The sequence below is a fragment of the Orbilia oligospora genome, assembly GCF_000225545.1.
Source record: "Orbilia oligospora ATCC 24927 unplaced genomic scaffold scaffold00210, whole genome shotgun sequence".
In the NCBI taxonomy this organism is placed as follows: Eukaryota; Fungi; Ascomycota; class Orbiliomycetes; order Orbiliales; family Orbiliaceae; genus Orbilia; species Orbilia oligospora.
Window position 1 is genome coordinate 390829 of NW_011645767.1, and position 17719 is coordinate 408547.

Sequence of the window (17719 nt, forward strand, 5' to 3'; positions counted from 1 at the left end):
TAGTATTCAATCTAGGTTCTAGATGGAGGATTCTTGGACTGTATGTCTCGGAACTAACAAGAGGCTTCGTCTAAAAGCCTTCATTTACGATAAGGATTCTTTCCATCGCGGGGTTGAAGACAACCCGATTTAGTTAGGATAGTTCCTGATATCATCATACAGCCACGAGATATCGATGGGTGAAGTCAAATGTCTATCCTACGAGCAAAATTAAGCATAGTATGATATCGAAATTGCCTCTTCGGGAGGTGGGTAAAAATCAAAGACAGTTTTCTCCGTGATCCAGCGCACCGTTTGTCCCGTTCAAGCCTCACCTTAGTTGAGAGAAGTCCGAGACATCAAGAACGACAGGCTACGCCATAGAGGTTTTCGTTGACAGTCTAGTGGTCGTTTGGGCCACAAGCCATCTAATTCTGCAGGATTCTGCTACCATGCTATGCTTTATTTCGTCTTAGTCCCAGAGAAGGTTCCGGCCGGGACAGCACCCGACTGCAAATTTCATCCAGATTCGAACAATCGAGAGTCCAAGTTCAACAAACTGTCTGCGCCTCGCTAGGTCGGAACGAAGAACGAAATGAGCCAATGACAATGTGGCTTTCGGTAGTGGAATGAATCCTGTGCAAACCCAGTCTTCATCATCATCCTTTCGTAAGAGGCTGTCCACCTGCCCACATTTTCTGTTGGCCATATGAAGATATCTAGTTAGCTAGTACGATTCGGAACAGCCGCAAGCCGTTTCTCAAATGGGATCCCCTGAAACATCAAGGTCGACGTCGCAGCAAAGATTAGCTCGGGGTGTATTACCTCTCCATAGAACACTGGTCCTTTTAACACAGCGCCTACACGGAACCGCAGTCAACCGATTCAGGAATTTGTGTCTTAGTACTTCCCTCAAGAAGGTTGATCCATGACCCTTTATCAAGTTAACACAATCTCGCGCTGATTCTTTTTTTCTCTCACTTAGCTTAGTAAAATTAGCTTGCGTTGGTCTCGTTCCCAGCTTGCGTTGGCCTGCGTTGGCCTGCGTTTTTAGCAGATGCACATTGTTTTTTTTTGGGACTAACTCGCCAGCCTGCTCACATGGCACATATGATGGGTACGCGTGCGCATGGTGCAATCGCGATATTGATTCATATTGATTAAAATCATGATCCTGGTTATCATCAAAGGTTGTGGTTTTTATGTGTTCGAAGATAGTTTTTGCTAGTCTGGTGGAGCTCGATGTGCAAAGTTTTTTCTCATTCCTTTCCGGCCTGACTAGGCTAGCTAAGCCAAAATTTCGCTGATCAACAGCTGGACAGATGTGCAGAGTCAAAGTCTGTGTAACAACAGATGGAAGCTTTAGACCTAAATGAGATTCACCAGCGAGGACCTTTCAATTCGACTTGCAACTTGGCTCTTCTGCCACTATAGCTGGCAGTTGTGAAATTAAATTACTTGCTTTTATGGACCATGGTCTGACTAATTTTTTCCCTCAGAACTGACCGATTTCGCGGGGCTGAAGCATTTCAAGTCCATAGGCAGTAAATTGCACTTGACCAATACGCCGGTACCATGGCCTGGCCTGGCCTGGTCTGGAGGCAAGATGGGTGCGAGTTCACATTTCGCTTTGGTGTGCTCGGTAACGTCGAGGAACTAGACCACCAGTTTGCAAATTCAACCCGCGGTGCTTATACAGCGTCGGCAGCCCAGCGCATGCGCATGCGATGTCACATTTCGCAACGACCCTGGAACACAGGAGACCCTAGGCCTAAGAGAAAACCTGGTCAACTCCGATAAAAACCATCCCTTATCGTCTTAATCGGCGGATAAAATATTTTCCTATGTAAGAACAGATATGTTGGAGGAACTGAATCTATTCGTTTGTTCATGCATTTGATCATACGATCGTCTACCAACCTTGAAATTAACGACCCGGCTGCGAAATCAGTCGACAATGCGGGGTCTACAAAATCGGTATCAAGAGAACAGACTTTAGGCATAACTTTCCGGGCATCGTCCAGAAAATTCGGACGAGGGCTAGTTATTATCTGACCCAGGAAAGCTCTTCCTTCGGTTGAAAATTCTTACCATGGTTTGAATGATCTTTCATCGATTCCTCAATTTAGCCGGTTTGGAACTCATCAAGCTTTTTGCACAAGAAACCTTCGATTTAGCTGGTCTCTCGCTGCGATCGATTTAGCCGAAACGGCTGGGATTCGACGGGGATAAAATGCGGGTGCCCCATATTCCAACTTTCTCCAACGCGATATGGGGTTTATTGTCCACGGATCAAGTTTTAATGTTTTTCCAGGTCCAGATTTTGTTAGATCCGGTGAGTATTCTGGAGTTGAAAGTTCCTCCAATCAAAGACGTATTAAATTTTTCGTTTTGTCTATGACAGATTGGAGTTTTTCGTTCCAAGAACGTCTACTATTCTGGATAACATTTACGTTTTTCTTTGAGGTCATTGAACCCCATATTCGAACGTTTACGCCATATTACCCGTTTAGTACCCACTTGGGAACCAAGGCCCGCCTTCCCATGTCTCGACAACTGAAACTCTGGTTCAACGTCGGCTCCAATTCTACATTGGAAGCGGGCGGATATCAGGGTCATTCCATGGATCATGGAGAAATATTTCACCTTCGGGACTATCAAGATGTATATAACTCATAAACGAAGTCCCAAGGAGGTTCAGATCCAGTCTCACAGTTTGCTATGTTAACGTATAACGACGACAATACCTCTTATATTTCTCTTCACGAATAGTTACAATGAAGCTATTAATCGGCCTTGCACTTTGTGCTTTAACGTCCGCCGCCCCTTCACCAATTGATATCGTTCCAGATAGAGTCGCCCGTCGAGCCGTTTGCACTCCAGCTTCAGGTGCGAGTTCTGGTAACGACTCCCCAGCGATTACATCCGCATTTACAACCTGCGGTAATGGAGGAACGATTGTTATCCCCGAGGGCGTCACATACTACCTAAAGGATTCCGTCAACTTCACCGGATGCGCCAACTGCGATTTTCAAATCGAGGGTACTCTGAAAGCTAATGGTGATACCAATATCTGGAACGGCAAGCGTGCTTTCTTACAAGTCAGCAAGATTACTGGGATTAAAATCCGATCTTTGACCGGGAAGGGTGTTATCGATGGAAATGGACAAAACTCTTATGATAGATTTGCAACGGATAAGACATTTTCTCGACCGAGTATGATGGAAATCACCAATAGTAAGAACGTTGAGGTTTATGGATTTTGGTATAAAAACCCGCCAAGCGTCTTCAATTCCGTCAAAGATACTACAAATATCAACTTCCACAACCTCAAACTGAGCGCTATCTCCAAATCCACAAATCTCCCAAAGAACACCGATGGGTTCGCCGTCGTTCGTACCAGCTACACCGTCGTCAAGAACGTCGAAGTCACCAATACCGACGACTGCGTTGTCCCCAAGGGTGGCGTTGAATACTTCCACGCCGAAAATGTGGTTTGCAATGGTTCCCACGGCCTATCCATCGGCTCCCTCGGAAAGTCAGGTCTAGAGGAGGTTAAACACGTTCTATTCAAGAACTGTACCATGATCGGATCTACCAAGGCTGCAGGTATAAAGACATACCCAGGCGGATACGGTAGCTCCGCCGTCACAAATGTTACTTGGGACGGTATCACGGTTACTGGATGTGAATACGGATTCCAAGTTCAAAGCTGTTATAACGAGGATGCCACATACTGTGCATCTAACCCTGGAATCGTCTCACTTAGCCAGATCAAGGTTAAGAACTTTACGGGGAAAACGAACGGAAAATATGTGCCAACTGCGAATATTAACTGCAGCCCTGCGGGGACATGTGATATTCAAATTGTGAACTGGGGAGTCACCACACCTAGTGGAGCGAATACGGTTTATTGTGCTAACACGCCATCATCATTGGGAGTTACTTGTACTGCAGGAGCTTCCGGTTAACCTCGAATTGAATTTATCCGTTGAATTTTTATATATATGAAAAGACCTTGTACATAAATACGAATCAAGGAATATACTGCTGCGTCAGCCTGTTAACAGCTAGAATCGATGATGATAAACGACTTTCCAAACGCCGTAGATCTCTGTTGTATACTATCCCTAGAATTCCCAATTCCATCTAAAACCCTTAGCTATAACGTGTAGCATTCCTGCCCCATGACCAGAGGGTTTGCCCAGCTTTCGCAATAGGTGCGACTGCCCCTATGGCCCCGCCAGCGACAGATACACCCCCCGTCATCGCAGCACTTTGGAGAGCTGCAAATGTCGAACCTGCCTGGACGACCCCAATAGATGATTGCCAAGCAGCAGCGTAGCTACCTATGGTCGTAAACTCAAGTATCAGCATATATTCGCATATGCATTTCAAGCCTAAGCATTCAGATATTCAAAAATGGTGTGAAAAGGGCAGGGGGAACTTACCAGCGACAGGGCCGATAGCACTAAAGCCAACTGCGCCTAAGGCGAACGGGACTACAAAATATCCGACTACTGGGGCCACAGTATATGCAGCAACTTCTGCAGTACCGCGGATACCGTCGGGGAAATAAGACGCCACTGGTGTAACCATCCTAGTTGATATCGTAAAACGTCAATCAAAACTCAAACAACACTTTCGACTATTCTCGAAGCAAAAAGACTTAGCTTACCTCGCTGCAGACTGGAATTGATGTTTCATGTACTCCATAGCTTTCTTTCCGCAAGTTGGTTGTTTGGGAGTGGGGAACTAGACGATATATATATATGGTTCTCTAACTGTTGCAAGTTGGTGAGGTGAAGCTCTGCTGCAAGGTGAGTGGTGGGGAAGCTTTTAGGTCGAACAAAGAAACACGGAATGGCGTTATGGTTGATGATTTTCCGAGGCTTTATAAATTCCCAATGCGACCGCAGTCGCGAACTGTGCCGGAATTTCGGCGAGGCTGACGTGTAGTCTTGTACATGGATGCCAGATCCTTTACCATCAATATATACATCTAAGCGCCCAGCCCGTTTCACAGATTCATCGATACCTTGCGAATTTTATGCATTTCTCTCAGAGCACCACTCAGAATTAATGCGCGCCTTACTTGCCAAACCATACACATTCGAATCCGATTCTTAAGGCTCTCAAGAATTCTTATTTACTGATATTACATTAAATTTAAGATGAAAATTATCATTATTAATACAGTCATCTCTTTCATTCGAAATCTAGCTACAAGGTGCAAAATTTCGAGCCATTTACGAACCTTTCGTGCTTCTGGGTAGAAGTGAGACTGCGACGTTCTAATTCTAAAACCGGCTCTGATTGATCAATTGAAATGGTTCAAAGATAGGAATCCCTACGAATACAACCGTTTTTTGATCTTAAGTTAGCCCTTTAAACATAAGCCTATTAACTTCCGATCCTAGTTTAAATTACTTGTACTCTACTACCGTTGCATTCTTCATCATTGAAGATATTTTCGGTGACTATCTACCCTATAATCTTTCTGAGTGGGGCTGTAGCGCTGGGTACGAGACATGTCGACAAGGTGGCTATACTGTGGATACCTTTTTGTAATATAGTACTTTTGCAGACTAAGTTGAGAGTTATGTTACAATTAAAGTATTCACATTCAAGTATAAACGAGACCACATTCAAGTATAAATGCCATCGATACCGCAAAAGTATTACGAACTTTGATTTGCAACTTTTCTATCGTGGATTCTGCCATGACCCTCGCACGCTTTATCAATCTGCTACTAATCGTTCCGAATGACGCTCTAAATGAGATATAAGAAATCCGTCCTATAGTATAGTTTTAAACTTGTATTCTCGATCAAGACCAACCAATTACTATTAAAAAAAGTATACAAGAAAAGCAGTAAACTACAAAACCTCCGAGCGACTAATAACCAATCGCTGCGCCCAAAACTAGACCCCCACTGGTGAAATCAACAATTTCCCCTCCCATATCAGTCCCGAGATTCGCTGGTTTCCAAGTACGAACATATTCTGCGATATATGTGTTTTTATATTCTCGCCTTTCTGCTAACTCTAAAGCTAGGGGATAAGAGTTTGGCACAGCTTCTAAAATAAGTGCCAACGAATCTATGCGTTGTCTAGCTATTGCATATTTGATGGCAGATGATTCAGACCCACAAGGGGCATAGACATTCGCTCCTTGGCTGAGGATGTAGGCCACAGTTTCGACACACCCTTTTGTGATTGCGCTATGAAAGGCTGTAGAATAGCTAGCACCATGCCGGATTTCGGCTTCATCGATACAAGCCCCCTGCGATATGAGATATTTCAAACAGTCCAGACTGTATTCCGCTGCATGGTGAACCAAAAAGATTTTGTGTTCATGTAGTCGGTAAGGGCTGTTGCTGTATAAAGTTGTGTTGCTAAGTTTTGCAACTACAGGGTAGTGGCTAAGGAAGAGCTCTAGAGCCTTCACCCCCACGCGAGAGATAGCGTGCTGTAATAGTGCTGAATAGCCTCGCATCCAATTATCATCCGGCATATTCGATTTTGAAGCAGCATCATGTCCGTCCGATGCCTGGGTACCGGGTCCGAAAATGAATTTCAAGCTCTCCTCAAAAAGCGAGCTGACGAAATCACTAAGATTGATACAGAAGCTTAAATCGTAGTCGAAAACATAGAGGTCTGCTACAGCTCGAAACAGAGAGCTTAGCCGGAACTCGCGAGGATATGTGAATATAATATTCCTTGCGGCATCAAAATTGCGGTTTTTTATCGCCTTAACAATGGCTAATTTGAGGGTTCGTTGATCCCAAAGATCTTCGATAGCAGCGTGGTCTCGTTCTTGGACTGCCCGGATGAACTCTGGGTGGACGCCACCGTAATCCCCTGAGGTGAGCCAATCGTATGATTGGTGAAGAGGGGTATGTCTTTCTAGTAACAAGCAAAACATAGAACTAGCTTCAAGCCCGAAAGCTATTTTAATAGGTGTGTACATTTCGTGGGAGCCAAAGCAATCAATACTTCCAAAGCGAAAGGATAATTCGGAGATTATTAGCTGAGAGATTTCAAGAGGCCCTAATTGTACATTGACATCAGCTCCTGAATCAAGAAAAAGCTTGAATAGTAGAATCGTTTCCTGTCGTAGCCAAGTCGTTATGATTTCTTCCCATAAAGAGATTCGCCAAAAACTAGTTTCATTCGGATCAAACCCAAAACAAAGCAAGGTCTCCAGGACTGACAGTCTGTTGGTTGCCGTGTGTTTTAAGGCACTAGCTGGGAAAATATTCCAATATTTGTAGGGGGAAGCCAGTGTGAATCCAGATTTAATTGGTAGTGCGTTGATCGCCATCCGAGCCGCATCAACCGCTGAAACAGAATGTTTCCACTGTATTATTTCAACAACGTATTTTGTGATCTGAGGCTCTATGCACGCTGCATACATCAGTACACAGATGTACAGGCTAATCTCAGGTCCTTTAATTTTTCGATCCGTTCGTCTTCCCCAACCGGAACCCGAGATCTCAGCCATGCACTCCGAGAGAATGCCGTAAAAAGCATCTTTATCCAGCACTTCCCAAACATTATTTTGATCTGCTGAATCATAGAAAACATCTGTCCGATATTTTATACCAACTTGCTCACACAAAACTCGCATCGAGTTCTGATCGCCTAGTACAATCGCTTGAAACAAGATGTTGAATATGAAGGATGTAAATCCACATTCCAGAAGGGATTTAAGTTGACTCAAGTTTCTCGAATATAATATTTGCTCTTCGACACTTATATATCTGCTCCAATAACGTTCTAACTCCTGCAATCCTATTTTCTTCGGGTCCCATAATCGCTGGAAAACCCCTAGGTCGTCTGAGTTGCGTTTGCAAGCGGCTAAAAGAGTGTATACCTCCTTGGCCGACTCGGGGCAGAGGTCAAGATTCGAGATTCCGTCCAAAATGTCCTTCAACAGTCTGCCCCCTGCAAACTGAGGAACATCATTCATCTTTGACATAAACTTTTTTAAGTAATGATATAGGCTTCTCCTGAGTTGAGGATGGTTGGAGAAAATACTATTTAACATCTCGTCATCCCTCCGAAAATAAAGGGAATCAAGGAGGGCAGAGCATGTTGCTAAAATTGACGGCGATTTAATTGATAGTAGTTTCCGGAGTTGCGGTCTGAAACCATGTTTATCAACTTGATCTAGGAGTGGATATAAATCTCTATGCCTGTAAACCAACCGATTCGATATCTGGTAAATGATGTTTCCCAGAAGCGGAAGGTGTGGGAGGGATTGTTGCGCGCTAAGCGCAGAGCCTGTATCTTCCGGATACCAAAGATTCCTAGGCAAAATTTGCTGAAGATAGCCATAGAGTTGTCCTATAGGTATGTGGGGATAATAAATGGCGACAGTTTTTTTGATGATTGGTAAAGACCAGCTCTTGGAATTTGGCGATGGGGTTCGAACTAGCCCGTAAGGTTCGTGTCTATCTAGCGCCATAGGTGAGGCCTGATTATATAGGCATGGCGTGGGATTTTTCGCTATATATCGTGAATGTATGTATTAGCCTCAAGTACGTATAGAGGTCCGCCAACCAGCAAAAGTTTTTGTGGGTTTACCTTTTGACATTATCTGGTCTGTAAATGTAATGTTCCTTGCTGCCCACCGCTGGAGCCGCTTTTCAGGTAGGACTATGAGTTCGGAGCTATTCAAGAAAACCTTGGATTCTTTATCCATGGCGCTCCGAGTTGTAACAATTTCATGGACCCTTTGGTATTCTTTATGATTTAAACGTTGTCTGCACCCCCATTTTTGCAGACGTCCTCGGTACTGTATTATTCTATTTTTACATTAAGCGAAAGTCAGTTACTCGATTTTGCTTTCCGGTACCGACTAGAGCCAGATTGGTCTCGTTCCCAGTGCTAGATAGTTTAGACTTACGTTGCGTTCAGGCCGTAGGCTTTGTTAATTTCTTCGACTACGTCATCGAGTTTCCGGCCCTCGATACCGTAGCGAAATTCAATCTCTTTTCGAATAAGTGGATTATCAAGTTCTTTACATCGTGGAGCTCTCTTCCTCGTGCGCTGTGCATGTGGTATTTCGTTTTCCATTGTGAAATTGAGGCTAAAATGCCTTGGCTATGGTATATGGATATGAGCTGCAGCTAGCGAGCTTGTTGTATGTTGCACGATGAAATTGAAGAGCTAGGATTGGCGAATTCGATTTGCGACTCCGCGGGATATTTTTTAATTTGGGCACGAGACGTGCGGCAGGAAGTTTATGCGATTCAGAAGGTAAGAAGGAAAATGTTATAGCTGGGCAAAAAGGGCTGGTTTGTGAATGTTTAGTGTATGAGAGAATGCTGATGTCCGAAGATACTGGCTTAACATGGGAAGAAGGGTCCACTTTGAAGGGACCCCGACGACCTTTTTATAAACCCAGAAATCAAGCATCTAGCTCGAGCGCTCCTTGGTCTCGTACTGTAGACGCGATCCACACCAGTTGCCATCCACCATGTGCCTATGTAATGTCTATCGAACAAAGAAAACCAAGCGACCCTGCCTCGTCGTCAAACTTCCCCCTTCAGCCAACCCATAATCCTCTTCTGATTGGCCGATTTCATCTTTCGTTAACTCAAAAATACAGGGGTGTACAAGTACCAGGTGCCAAGTCTCTCTTGCATCTGCACAAACGGCACACGTCGTTTGCGTTCAGGGCTGTTAGTCAGGTAATTCAAAGACAGAACTTGCAGGATCAGGGAGCGCACTGGGAACATTATTTGCAAGATTTCTGAGGGCTATCCTGCTGAGGATAACGTGTGGACTCCGGGTAATAATTCAAGCATTGTCTGTTCTAATCAGTCTCAAACTTTGCATTTTGTACTACCGTACTTGCCTCGTCGCCACCACCGTACTGGTGTAAAGTGCTAAGGATGTATGATCTTTGATTGATAGCAAATTTCCAGTTGGCATTAATTAATTTCGAGGCCAGACGCTAGCATTCCAGGTTGGCACACCGTATAGCCCCCAAAATGTCGAAGCCTCGAGTTCGAATTCGAAGTTATGAGATTTGTGGCTAAGCTGTGTGGCGTCTCCAAAAAACAACAGACAAATGTGTTGGTAACACCATGACATTCTCCGTTAAATCCGACATCAGCTCAACACATCGGACGGCTGCGGCTTCTCCTCCTCCTCAACCTTCCACCACCCCATCCACCCCCACATAACCTCATCGCAATCACCACATTCACACCATCACCATCATTCAGAATACGGCGATCGGTTCTCACTATCCTAGCGACTCCATTCTCCTACATACCGTCCGCTTCCGGCCCTCTTCCAACCCTCCCTCAAAATGCCGACCCTCTTAAGCATCCCAGCCGAGCTTCGCAACCAAATATACACCTACCTCCTCTCCCCCTACAACAACCGCGAACCCCTCGAAGACGGCTCATACACCTACGAATTCTTTCAATCTCTCGTTATATTCCGTATCAACCGTCAAATCTACCTCGAATCTCGCAAGATATTCCACCAACTTAACACCTTCGTTAAAATCTCCACTCCCTGGCATCAAGCAAAGTACCATGTCGCCTTGGACGGCCAAGTCGATATCTTGGATGATACGTTCCGGGTAGAAAGGTTTAGATTACATACTCTATCAGTTCAGATAAATGCTGTCTACCCTTCTCCCGAAGCAATGGAGGATCCGCAGGCTATGTTTTCATTTATTATTTTATTGGAAACAGGGGATCATGATCGTTTCTGTCGGTCTTGGTTTTATAGTTCGGTGACGATGCCTTATCTTAATTCTCACTTGATACTCAACATCGGCCTTCAGGATCCTTATATCTCTTCATCACCATTTCCAATTCCCGGAGAACCTCACGTATCGAAACAAAAGCAATCGCAACTCCTACAACCATTCGGACAAATCAAAGACCTTCGCGAATTCCACATCAACGGCAACATAACCGTCTACCCATCAGTTCGAAAAGCATTAAAAACAGAAATGGAAACACCCCTAGACTCGCCCGAAACATGTCTGGAAAGAGGTACAGAACTGAAGGATCTCGGAAACGAAGCTTTGATGGCTGGAAAATACACCGAAGCAATTAAACTCTACAACAAAGCCTTCCACGCAATTCACATCGTCATCAACGCCAGAAATCGAAGAGTCTACGGCGACCCGTTCTTCGACAAAATAATCCGCACTCCTGGCCCATTTAAAGATCAGCACGCTGGACAAGCCCGGATCTTATTAAGAGTACGATTAGTCGCCAACACAATCCTCGCATACTTAAAACTACAAGACTACGACATGGCTCTCTTGACTGGTATGAGAACTATCAGGTTAATGAGAGCCAGCATCGGACTCGACGAAGATAATGGAGCATTAGACGCAGCTATGGAAGCATTATCCGGATTTATCGCATCCGGTGAAATGGGAAAGATTTATTTCAGAACTGCAATGGCATATAAAGCCCTGAACAGGAGAACGGAAGCATACAAGCTACTTGCCGTCGCGTCGGTTTACTTGCCCAACGATAAGACGATTAAGCAAGAACTTGAAGCTTCGACAGCAAAGCGGGCATAGCGTGCCTGCGGAATCAACAGGATTCGAAATGTCATTGATGTTGTTCGGGGCACAAGGATGGATTCACAGAGACAGCCTGATGAAGAGAAGAACCTTCTTTTAATGAGCAAGTTTTACGGCTGGACTTTGGAGGATGATATGGAAAGATATGAGTATTTGAGGGATATGAAGGAATATAATGCCCGTGAGGATAATGCTATTTTTTGAGCTTGCTTTTTAGCGTGTGTGGTTCATGAGCGGCTTTCTTTCCCCCTTTTTTTCTTATTGGGTATCTAGGAAAAGGTATTTGGGAACTTACTTTTGATTTAATACCGCTCTACCTCTTAATTTTTTACAGACCCTGTTCATATTCCAGCTTTGCTAGCAATAAGCGCCTGTGTATACTTCCTTTGCTTCACTCATAGCCAAGTACGTTGCAAGGTACAAGTACTGGTTCTATTAATTACTTCTTACACTTGTTAAATATCTGATTTAGGACCCTACCTATACTACCACCTACAATACATTTTGATTACCTTTTCTATGCCCGACTGCTTTCGTAAGAAATTTCGAAAGCAGAAGGGAGAGAGTTAACGCGTACAATCAATATCGTGCGACACCCCCAGTCTACACCGGATTTTGGTGGGCTGGCCTGGCCTTCCACCACTGGTTCTGTGCCAAGGAATTCCAAATTGGACACTAGTTTCCCTTTTCGGACAACAATATATAAAAAAATGAGGGAAGGAAGAAGAAGAAGAATCTAGAAGAAGAAGAAGACGCTACATTTCCCCCCTCGTTCGGTTTCCGGCCTAATAGAATTGGTTATCATGATCTGGGAACGAGACTAGTCCACTATTATTAAACCCATTTCTAAGTACTACTAGCTGATATAGGTAAAACCCGACTATTTAAAAACCCCATAGAAGTATCACGAATCACCATCACCACCATCATCATCATCATATATGCATAATCACAAATCAATATACACCCCCCCCAACTCCTCTCTTCCACAACATCTACATACAACCCTCCTCGAGCCCCCTTCTCATATCATACCACATGCATCACCATCACCATCACCATCATCTCAACCACAAAATATAGAAGGGAAAAAAAACCCCCCTCCATAAAAAGTTAAACGCCATAATATAAAAAAAACACCTAAATTCCCATAAACAGAATAAGAAAAAAGTTCCACTATAAACATCCACGTGGCCACCCATCATCCCAATAATTCACATGAAACAAAAAGACAGAAAAGAAAAAAAAAAGAGAGAGAGAAAAACAAAAACAATAAGAAACAAAGTAGTGAGAATACATAGAAGAAGAAGAGGAGGAAGAAGAAGAAAAAGGAGGCCCCAAGAACACCACCCAGGTAGGGTATATCATTTGTATCAATCGCGAAAAACGGAATCATGAAAACGAGGTAAAGTACGGAGTGATATGAATAACAAGTTCATACAAGCTGAGGGAGAAAACAGAAAAAAGAGAGGAAAAATATGGGGGATGGAGTTGAGGCTAAAAACATCGTGAGCCTGGAGAAAAAAAGTCGCAGGACGAGTATAGCTTCGTCGATCAGTCATCACCACCATATCATGCCTACTGCGAAGCATTGATAGAAGGGCAGAGAGAACGATGAAAAGGATCCCATCATAAACCCATATATCTCAGCAGAAAAAGGAACCAACCAGTAAACAGCGAAGCATCCACCAGAAAACCAGAACGGGAAGACAAAGAAAGAAGAAGAAGAAAGAAAGGATTAAGGAACACGAAAAAGGAACATTGGATAAAAACCAGCCACATAACGCCTCCATAATGAACAAAACAAAGAAAGAGGAGGGAAGGAGTAAAAGGCTGTACGACAGGCCTACCACCCAACCGGCCCAAAGTCACAGCAGTAGACGGTATCATCCTGATCGAAGACGATAAACCTCTCCCCATTCTTCAACTTAAACGGAGACATACGTCCTCCAATCCACCATTCACGACGCTCGTGAATCTTACTTTCATCTACCTTAGCCGCCGACTTCTTAGGAGTCTTCCTACCTCTCTTTTTTGGTGTAGCGGGGCCGGTATAGTAAACACCTCCCATTCGCCATTCAGCTTGGGAGCTTGATTCCTCAGCAGGCTCTTGGATGGCGTTTGGTTGGAGTTTCGCAAGTGGTGGAAGCGTGATCGCAGCTTTGGTGGATAAAACATAATCTTGTCGTGGAGTTTCAAGGAACATCTTGCCACGCGGGGTGACTCCAGTACCGTCTTCGGCGTTGAGAGGGTTACCTAAAATACCCGCGTTAAACCCAATCGCAACACTAATCTGAGTGGCTATTGAGGTACCGTTACCTCCGTTTAACTGACTTATTTGGGCGAGAATAGCACTCGCATGGCTCATCCCTGGGTGTGGGAGTTGAGGTATAAGTGGCGACGAGCCAGGACCAGCCCAACTCCATTTCTCATTAGGGTTGGCAAGTTGCAACTTCCATTCCGCAGCCCAGAGGTCCTTGGGGATATCTTCCATCAACTCATCCATGCTGATAAACCTGACGATCTCCGGTCTCCATTCTCCTGACATCGGTTGGGATGGGTTGCGGGTGGTCAAGACCTGCGTCTGCAACTTGTGGTTGAAGCTTGTGCGACTAACAAAGTTGTTCTTAGTTGGGACGTGGTAGCTTTTGATAAAAACAGGCTTGAACTTGTCGTTCGAATCGAGCTCGATAACGTTGAAATCAGCGCCATTGCATTCTTCCGTTAAATAGAGGCGGCTTCCGTCTTCGTTAAACTCGAGATCAAACCGTGAACCCACAATACTATACTGTAGCCAAGGCAATTCGACTTTTTCGACAAAGGTTCGAGTTTGCGCGTTACAGATCCAGAGATTGCGGTGGAGGTTGAGAACAATCAATCTCCCGTCCGGACTAATGATGGTATGTTCCGGTTGTGGATACTGGTGGTTGACCAACTCATCTCCAATCTCTTTCATCTCTTTATGCTCGATGGTGGCCCCGGTTTTGCAGTCACGGACTGTGAGAAAAACCCTATGTTCCCCGGTATTGTGGGGAACGAAGGGGTGACGGCGGTCGGGGCTTGTGAAGGAGTAGGCTTTGTCCTTATGGATCAAGTAAGATGGCGAGCCGTATTGGTAGCGTGGACGAAGGTAGAGACCATGGGATGGTGGAAAAGCGAGGCGAAAGTCCTCTAAGTTGATGTTCCAATCGGCATATCCGGTGATGATATTGATGCAGGCGAGCCTACGAAATTCAAATTAGCGCTGAAGCTTCCGTCTCGGTGCTTCACCGAGGCAATGAGATGTATAATATTGGGGGAACAAGCATACTTATTACGACTAGTAGTTTGAGGGAGGAACCTATGGTTCCAGCGATCATGAACAGCCCCAGTTTCATCGCATTGGAAATAATCGAGAATAATATGAGTCGATCCATACGGAACCAAGAAGTTGACCTTGATCTTAGTACGACGGTTTTTGAGAGTATCGCGTAATGACCAACGGATAATGATTGCCTCCGGGGCCTTTTCTTTCTTGGTGGAGCGTTTCGGTCGCTCAGCAGATGCCTTTCGCTGTTCATCTGCGATGACGCTGTGGAGGAACTTGTTCTTCGAGAAGGCCCTAGGGTTTCCGGCGAGTGCGACAAGAGAATCTTTACGTTCGTTGACATCCCAAGCACTGAGATGCTGGACGTTGAGGTTAGTGCTGTCATCGATCCAGACGAGTCTGTCGCCGACAAGCTCCCACAGTTGAGCATTTGTAAATTTTTTGACAGAGGTAGGGGCGCCGGCGGTACGAGCGTTTTCAAGGAAGGCTATATGGACAGTCAGCAATCACGCTTCGGCATAACCATCCAATAGATAAAAAAAGGGCGGGCACACAGCTGACTAACAAAAAAAAAGGGAGAGAGGCTAATGGCCGAGGCCGAGGGGACAAATCAAAGAGAACCACAAGCACTTACCATTTTTTCTGAAGGCAAATTCTGGCCATCCTAGCTTCCCTTCCCTCTTCAACTTCTCCGTCGCTTCTCTTCCTCCATACGCCTTCTCAACAACAGCCTGAGTAATAACATACTCCACGTTGCCCTTCCAGAACTTGCTAACCCTTCGAAGCTTGACGATGCTCTTATGTGGCAACAAGAAGATAATCATGCGAACCACATTATCTGGTAAAACTTCAAATGGATCCTTGCGAGACGGGTCGTTAGCTGCAGCAGCATGGCGAGTGATTCGACGGGTATCATCCGAATTATGTCCCAATGAAAGACGTTTCGCAGACGAAAACGGCGAGACGAGGAAGTCCGGCAATCCAAGATCAAGCGGTGAAGATGCCGAGGAGACTTGTTTAGCACCAAAGGCCTTGGTTGTATTGGTGGTGGTTGTGGTGTTGTCGATGGTGTTGTTGGAGGTGCTATCTCGTGCTTGCCCATCGTCTTCCTCCTCCGATGGAGAACGGGCACGCTTAAGGTTCTTAACCGGAGTAGTGACGACGTCCATCTTGGAATCCATGACTATGGTTCAATAAACGGAAAGATTGTTGGTAGAAACTACCAGGGAGAAACGTTAAATTGGCGCCGGAAGTTCGGCGGTGGGGTGGTGTAGACCGCTTAGGAATTGTATGATGGAACGGTGAGCAGCTCTTAATCGGCAAAGGATGGGAGAGTATCAACTACAGCGAAACAAAAGGTTTTATATCAGCGACAAGAATCGCAGTAGGCGTCACTAGGTGATGATAAAAGTAGGACTATACCGAATTCTAGCAGGTGGCTGCGCAAAAAGGGTGGTTGGTTGGTTGATGGCGATGATTGAGGTGATGATTATCGATGGAGGTGGTGATGAGAGTGTTGGTTGTAGCGACCCGCCAACCTCAGACCCACGGATGAGACTTTATAAGCCGATCACCACACACTCAGCAGAGAAACAAATGCTTCTTATATATCCGGCAAGGTTTACTGCCTTTGAACAAGATATCCCACGATAGATCCCCGGATTGGCTTCTGTGCCTTCAGATGAAGTGAAGTTGGAGGCTATATATAGCGCCACCAGTGCCGGAAGATGTGGTAGTAAAATGCCGTTATAGGCTAGATCCATGTCCAAACTACCCGAACAAGCAACGGATGCGACGATAACGGAAACCTCAGATATGCCATCCGATATAGTCCTAACACTAGTAACACTAACATCAGGCAAGGAATCATGGATATTTAGAACGTCACCTCAAAACTACCCCGTATTATATACCATTACTTAAGGATCCGATCTAATCCAGCATTTGAGCAGAAAAAGAAAAAGAAATATCTCCATTACCAAATCCCGTAAGCTTGCTCTTGTGCCTGTCAAGCGCCCGGCTGCGATGCATGACAGTTTGCGCGTGGGCCCACACTTTTGCCCTTGCGTCACATGTTTAGAGCCAAGGATAAGGGGTCCCATGAAACATCGTTCCACTAATCCATCTCCGGAAACACCCTTGTCCTCGCCAAGAAGCCTTGGAGGTAAACTCTGCGTCTCATGTGACTTCGTGAAAAGTTTGTCACGGAGGGTATAAAAAGTCACGTCTTCCCAGCCTTTTGTTTGGAGGGGTAATGTTTTTCGTGTGACGGGGTAACCAACAACAACTTGGCGGGCTTCGACGGAACTCGAAATTTCAAAAATATCCACCCAACCACCGAAAAAATTACGGTATCGACAAGGGAAAAAAGAAAACTTCAAGAATGTGAAGATAAGAGTATAAGAAATAACCATTCTCAATATTTACACCATTTTTGATTTGAAGAAAAAACGGTATTACAAGCGACATACGGCATGACGAGCGTCAGTGAGGAAAGCATGAAGAATAAATATAGGGGGTGGGGGAATCATAGTGTTCAGAGATGCAGATGCATTTAAGGGCAAAAAGGTTCAAATAGGTTTGGGAGAAACCAAATCATGGGGTATAAAAGCGGGGCATAACGAGTCAGGGCATAAGTCGATGATGAAAGAGACCAAGGGGGGGGTTCACCAAGGTAAAGAAGATAGGTCGGTGAAAAGGGGGTTGGGTTGGGTTGGGCTGAGGGGAAAGTTAAAGAGCAAAACCAAAAGCGAAAAAGAGTTCATCCATCCATCCATCCATCCAACCAGCCAAAGGACAAAACATAGACCACCATCCATGAAGTCGCATCCCATCGATCGATTGTCGGAGAGTCAAGCCGG

The 17719-nt window shown here is 45.0% G+C and overlaps 6 protein-coding genes across 6 annotated transcripts; 2 read left to right on the forward strand and 4 right to left on the reverse strand.

The window, feature by feature from the left end:
* Window positions 1-2756: 2756 nt before the first annotated feature.
* AOL_s00210g105 (uncharacterized protein) lies at window positions 2757-3950 on the forward strand (the record flags this gene model as incomplete). The annotated part of the gene is made up of 1 exon (XM_011128907.1): window positions 2757-3950. The coding sequence occupies one exon, from the start codon at window positions 2757-2759 to the stop codon at window positions 3948-3950; it is 1194 nt and encodes a 397-aa protein (XP_011127209.1).
* A 187-nt stretch (window positions 3951-4137) lies between these two features.
* On the reverse strand, window positions 4138-4695 carry AOL_s00210g106 (uncharacterized protein; the record flags this gene model as incomplete). Its single annotated transcript, XM_011128908.1, has 3 exons — window positions 4138-4328; window positions 4431-4579; window positions 4658-4695. 3 exons carry the CDS (start codon window positions 4693-4695, stop codon window positions 4138-4140), a joined length of 378 nt encoding a protein of 125 aa, XP_011127210.1.
* Window positions 4696-5878: 1183 nt separating this feature from the next.
* Window positions 5879-6952, reverse strand: AOL_s00210g107 (uncharacterized protein; the record flags this gene model as incomplete). The annotated part of the gene is made up of 1 exon (XM_011128909.1): window positions 5879-6952. The coding sequence occupies one exon, from the start codon at window positions 6950-6952 to the stop codon at window positions 5879-5881; it is 1074 nt and encodes a 357-aa protein (XP_011127211.1).
* A 1787-nt stretch (window positions 6953-8739) lies between these two features.
* Window positions 8740-9063, reverse strand: AOL_s00210g108 (uncharacterized protein; the record flags this gene model as incomplete). The annotated part of the gene is made up of 2 exons (XM_011128910.1): window positions 8740-8782; window positions 8894-9063. The coding sequence occupies 2 exons, from the start codon at window positions 9061-9063 to the stop codon at window positions 8740-8742; spliced, it is 213 nt and encodes a 70-aa protein (XP_011127212.1).
* Window positions 9064-10306: 1243 nt separating this feature from the next.
* Window positions 10307-11548, forward strand: AOL_s00210g109 (uncharacterized protein; the record flags this gene model as incomplete). The annotated part of the gene is made up of 1 exon (XM_011128911.1): window positions 10307-11548. One exon carries the CDS (start codon window positions 10307-10309, stop codon window positions 11546-11548), a length of 1242 nt encoding a protein of 413 aa, XP_011127213.1.
* Window positions 11549-13397: 1849 nt separating this feature from the next.
* AOL_s00210g110 (uncharacterized protein) lies at window positions 13398-16039 on the reverse strand (the record flags this gene model as incomplete). The annotated part of the gene is made up of 3 exons (XM_011128912.1): window positions 13398-14775; window positions 14862-15345; window positions 15493-16039. 3 exons carry the CDS (start codon window positions 16037-16039, stop codon window positions 13398-13400), a joined length of 2409 nt encoding a protein of 802 aa, XP_011127214.1.
* Window positions 16040-17719: the final 1680 nt, after the last annotated feature.